This window comes from Phalaenopsis equestris, unplaced genomic scaffold, assembly GCF_001263595.1.
Source record: "Phalaenopsis equestris unplaced genomic scaffold, ASM126359v1 Scaffold000840, whole genome shotgun sequence".
In the NCBI taxonomy this organism is placed as follows: Eukaryota; Viridiplantae; Streptophyta; class Magnoliopsida; order Asparagales; family Orchidaceae; genus Phalaenopsis; species Phalaenopsis equestris.
In genome coordinates, this window is record NW_018165280.1 from 3,882,878 (window position 1) to 3,887,893 (window position 5,016).

Here is a 5,016-nt window from a genome sequence, read left to right on the forward strand (position 1 = left end):
ATATATATAAATATATATATATATATGTAAATATATATTTATATATATGAATTAAAACACAATTTTACCCGCGCGCGAAGACGCGACAAAATGGATATCCTCCCTAAGCAAAATTGACGTTCCGGACGCGGTGGCGCAGTCCGTTTCGTCATCAGAGGTCGTTTCGACGAATTCATCGATTTGCGCGCCAATTTTCTCGTGTCGAAAATATGGCAATATGGGTGTCCTCCGTGGGCAAAATCGACGTTCCGGACGTGTCGGCGCAGTCCGTTTCGTCATCCGGGGTCGCTCGGACGACGTCGTCGACAGTCAGGTCAAAACGCGTCGAAATTCAAATTTCACAAAATCTCGACCCGCGATCGATCGTCACAAGTGGTTTACTCGAGTCCTCGGCAAATAACGGTGCAGGCGATGCGAATTGCAGCAATCGGACGCATCGACTCTCTGAATTGCAAAGCTGGTGTGCGCAGAAGTGCGAATTGTGCAAAAGGCCAACCTAAGGCTCGGAAAGGTCTTATAGGAATCCATTTTGGGTTTCCTCATGTCGGTTTCATCCTTCTAAGTGTTAGAAGTTGATACCAAACACGCGAAACTCCAAAAGAGGACAGAAACAGGTCGAACTAAAACGAGGCGGGCACCACTTCTAAGGTTCTAAGATAGTCGCAGGAAGACCCCTGAGGCTAGATCCTAACTCCTACGAGAAAAACTAGACCTCACGAAAATTGAGGTCAACAGTCATAAAGGTCATAGTAGAAACCCGTAATGACAACAGTTAGTCGTGTAGACAGTAGTGGATGACTACAACAATAACTGGTCATGTAGGACATAGTGGGTTACTATAAGAGCGTTATTTCACCACAGAGGTTGTAGTGAAATGTTATAATGACAAATAGTTAGCCACATAGGTCGTAGTGGGTAGCTACAATAATAACCGATCACATAAGTCATAGTAGATAGCTAAAATAATAACTGATCACATAGGTCATAGTGGATCGCTGCGACGCAGAGGCTGTAGTGGAATGTTATTACAACAGTTTGTCATGTTGGTTGTAGTGGGTAGCTAAAGTAGTAGCTGACCACATAAGCCATAGTTGGTTGATGCAAGAGCATCAGTTGATCCCATATGTCGTAGGGGAATGCTATAATGACATCAATTATCCTCGTAGGTCGTAGTGTGTAGCTACAGTAGTAACTGATCATATAAGTCATAGTGGGTCATTACAAGAGCATCAATTGATCACATAGGCTGTAGTGAAAGATTATAATGTTAGCCGCGTAAACCGTAGTGGGTAGCTACAGTAGCAACTGGCCACATAGGTCATAGTAGATCCTAAAAGAGTGTTAGTTGATTACATAGGCTATAGTTGGTGTTATACTGATTGGTGGTTGTACTATTACGCTAGAGATGTCATTTGTTGGTATATGATGTAAGAAAAGAGCTTTAGGAGTCGGAGAAAGTTACCATATTTTGAGTATGGAGGTCATGAATAATTTTTATTGAGAGTTATTGTTGAGTCTTTAATACACCATCTTGTAATTAGCTTTAAATAAATTATTTAGTTTACATGTTACAAATGGTTCTATTCATTTATGCATTTTACATCCCAGAAAAAATATACAAATTTACAACAAAGAGATAGTAAATTACTTGCAACATGTAAGCATTCAATTGAGTTACGATAATTTACTTATTTTACATGTTACAGATGGTTGTATTAAATTATTGACCGTGTCTGTAAAAAAAACTGTACCTTTCGGATTAGTACAGCGTGAAAGAAGAAAAGCTGCCACAGTGCCGCTATACTGTAGGCTGTCAGCGCTGTCAAAACCACCTAAATAAAAGGAATGTGGAAATTTCAAATCTTTAAAATTGGAAGACAAACAAAAGTTTTACAGTTTCATAGATTGTTTATATCTATCAATTTTTTGTTGAACTTACAGATATTGCAGCAAGAAGCCCTTTTGGGAACTCAGTGTGAAGTTTCTGCTTTAATTCCATTGATATTTTCTTACTTGCAAAGCAACGGATGAAAATGGCAAGTGCAGTTCCTCCTTCTGTTACAAGCTGCAATATGGGAAGATTTCCAATTTTATTTCAGAGGAATGATTAATGCTTGCCAAATATTATCTAAAGGAAATAATATTCTTACAACAAAAGTAAGACTGCACAGTAGAGATGGTTACCATAAACATGGTGAAAACCAATAGAAGTATGAATGTGGTGTAATTTCTTCTTCCAATACAGTTGTTTAACCACTAAAAAAATAAGATTAATAAATTAAAATATAACTGGTTCATAATTTGCACCATGAAGCCACTTAAAAGTCATGTATAACTAAGCTTCTCACTCTGCAATGGTGATCAAATTCATCAACACATCTATTGCAAGTCCTGCAATGCTTGCTTCGCCTTTTAACCTGCATGAGAAATAATTTACAGTCACTTTACTCCCTGAAGAACAAGTCCAGAATGAATTCTATAACATTATGTTTTTTATGATTCAAATTCATGGCACTAAGATTTCAGCTCATTCAAAGTTTGCTATAAATAGAATATCTTGTATATCACTCAACAAGAACAAATGAAAAATGAGAATTCATAATATAGCTAGGAAAACCCAATAATAATGATGAAAAATGCCAATAACTATGAAATGCTTCTATTCAATTAAATAAGCACCATATAAGTTTGTATAAGTAAATACCTCAAAATCACACAGAGAGCAAAATGTGATATCATCATCCTTTACATGAGGCGTGACGGCATCATCAACCACGAGAAGAGAAAATGGTAAAATGGTATCCATTTGAACATTATTACTCCAAGGGTCCAAATATTTTCTCCTCCTGCAACACTTGAGGATCTTGTGTTCTATCTTCCTGACAGTCCTCAAAATGATCTGTATGATAATATATTTGTAATTAAATTTTGGATTCCCACTTGATTTCGCTCCCCTTTTCCTTCTGGAGGTGGTTCGATCAGACGGATCAATGGCGGTGCATCTTATGTATAAAACAATTACAGAAAATGCCTGGAAGAGCAAGAACAGTCATTAATAATTGAATTGAAGTGAGAAAAAGATGGAAATAAGGAGATTATCTTTTACCGTGAATGAGAACAGTGTAAGCACTGTAATTTCAGCATTTCTATTTCCAACAAATGGTGCAACAAACACAGAGAAAGCAACAACTAGCAATGTGAACACTCCCATTCCCACAAACTGCAACAGTTATGTAAAATTAGAAAACATAAATGATAACAAATTGAAGAACATTAAGTTATTTTTTTATGAAAAGAGGATTCATCAGTTTACGACAAAGCTGAGCTGAAAACTAACCAATTACACGAACCCTAATTAGTTTTTTAAGTAAAACGGGGAATGGAAAGTGCATTAAAATACAATCTCAATTTGTTTTGTGAATTCATCACACATTCACCTTGAGGATGTTGTGCTTTATCAAAGAAATATGAATCAGATAACAGTATCAGAAAACAGCAAACTAAAATCAATTAAAAATTTTGCAGAAAACATGGAATCGGAAGCGGTCTGATACAAAAGAGGGAAAAAAAAAATGCCTCAGATAAAACCCTAATGGGCTTCATTATACGGGAATTAGTTATCAGTGAACCTGGAGAGGGTGAAGAGGGAGCTGCCAGCCATGGCGCCTCATGATTCCACCTTTCAGCTCTTGGTTTACAGGGAAAGTATCAAGAGAAGCTCAGTTCCAAGTTCCGCTCTCCATTTTCCTCCCGTTTTTCATCTTCATCTCCTCTTTTTCAGCTTCACTTAAACGCTGTTCACGTCACTCTCTTCATTTCTCGCAGGTCCAACGGTCGGATCTGCGGGTTTTGAAATTCGAATTTTGGCAAGTTGCGAGTACGTTCACCTCTATTGTTCAAACCCACACCTTAATGATGGTGCGAGATGATAAAAAAAAAATGTGGTTAAAATTTATGAGTGTGGATTGGAGTGTAACTTTGTGAGTCTAAGCTCACTCGTGTGCTGGCTCGAGCTCGACTAGAGAAGTGGCTCGTGAACCGAGCTTCATGAACTAATAAGCCAAGCTCAAGCCAGCTTTAACTCCACTTGGTAGCACATGAGTTGACTCATTTAAAAAATAATTAATAAAAAATATTTTTTAATTATTAAAAATGTTTAAAATTTGATATTTTACAATAATATCAAGTAATTTTTTAATAATTATATCATAAATACTCATTTTATTTGTCATTTAATTATAATATTAGTATAAATTGATTTTTTTCTCTCTTTCATGTTTAACAAACCTGCTTGAACTCGTACAATTAAGCTTGAGATCGTGCTCGAACTTGATTAATTTAATCACGCTCAACCCAACAGTGGGTTGAGTTCGACTTGACTTGTTTATACCCCTAAGTGTGGTCATACAAATTATATCTTTAATCAATAGGTTACTATGCTTTCACTTACCATGGTACAACAACCCCTACATAACCTACACCGAAGTATGAGTAAGACAAGATGGGAATCCCTAGCCTATCAGGCCTCTCCCTCTCAGGGAACAAATGATAGTCTTAATCTTCCTTGTGAGGAAGCAATTGGAATCATTGAAAAGGCTATCCATGGGTTTAATAACATCCGAGCTGCAAATAGAAGTCATGGGCCTTAGATAAATTGGGTCTTGTGAACAAGTAACCTATCAAGGCTAAATTCTTTCAAGAGCTTCCCTTAGAGAAGTAGAAACTAAAGCAGGGGATACTAACCGTCGGGGCACACAAAGAGAGAAATTCTTTGAACGGTCAGAACCTGAAGCATGTTCAGGCTCAAGGGCACTGAAATAGCCTCAAGCTGGGCTCCTCAATCAGAGCACTCTGAGGGGCTCTTGCTAGAGGACCAATTGTTCCCTATACCTCCTTTTGGCATTCCAGCTCAATCTCAGAGTAGGAGTGGCAATAAGAGTTGCCTGAGTGGAAAATGGCGGCTCAGTGGAGTTCACGCTGATGGAAGTGACCTCAGTGACTCTAGGTATCACCATA

The 5,016-nt window shown here is 37.7% G+C and overlaps 1 protein-coding gene across 1 annotated transcript in view; it reads right to left on the reverse strand.

Annotated features, from left to right (window-relative positions):
• LOC110031681 (protein S-acyltransferase 18) overlaps window positions 1–3,893 on the reverse strand; it is a 22,482-nt gene extending 18,589 nt beyond the window's left edge. Inside the window, exons 1-7 of the mRNA XM_020735013.1 lie at window positions 3,630–3,893; window positions 3,107–3,220; window positions 2,705–3,031; window positions 2,349–2,417; window positions 2,185–2,256; window positions 1,940–2,065; window positions 1,752–1,832 (exon numbers count right to left, since the gene is read on the reverse strand). Of these exons, the coding sequence (XP_020590672.1) occupies window positions 1,752–1,832; window positions 1,940–2,065; window positions 2,185–2,256; window positions 2,349–2,417; window positions 2,705–3,031; window positions 3,107–3,220; window positions 3,630–3,671 (831 nt within the window). The 5' untranslated portion in view covers window positions 3,672–3,893. The remainder of the gene's footprint in view (window positions 1–1,751; window positions 1,833–1,939; window positions 2,066–2,184; window positions 2,257–2,348; window positions 2,418–2,704; window positions 3,032–3,106; window positions 3,221–3,629) is intronic.
• Between the last annotated feature and the right edge of the window lie 1,123 nt (window positions 3,894–5,016).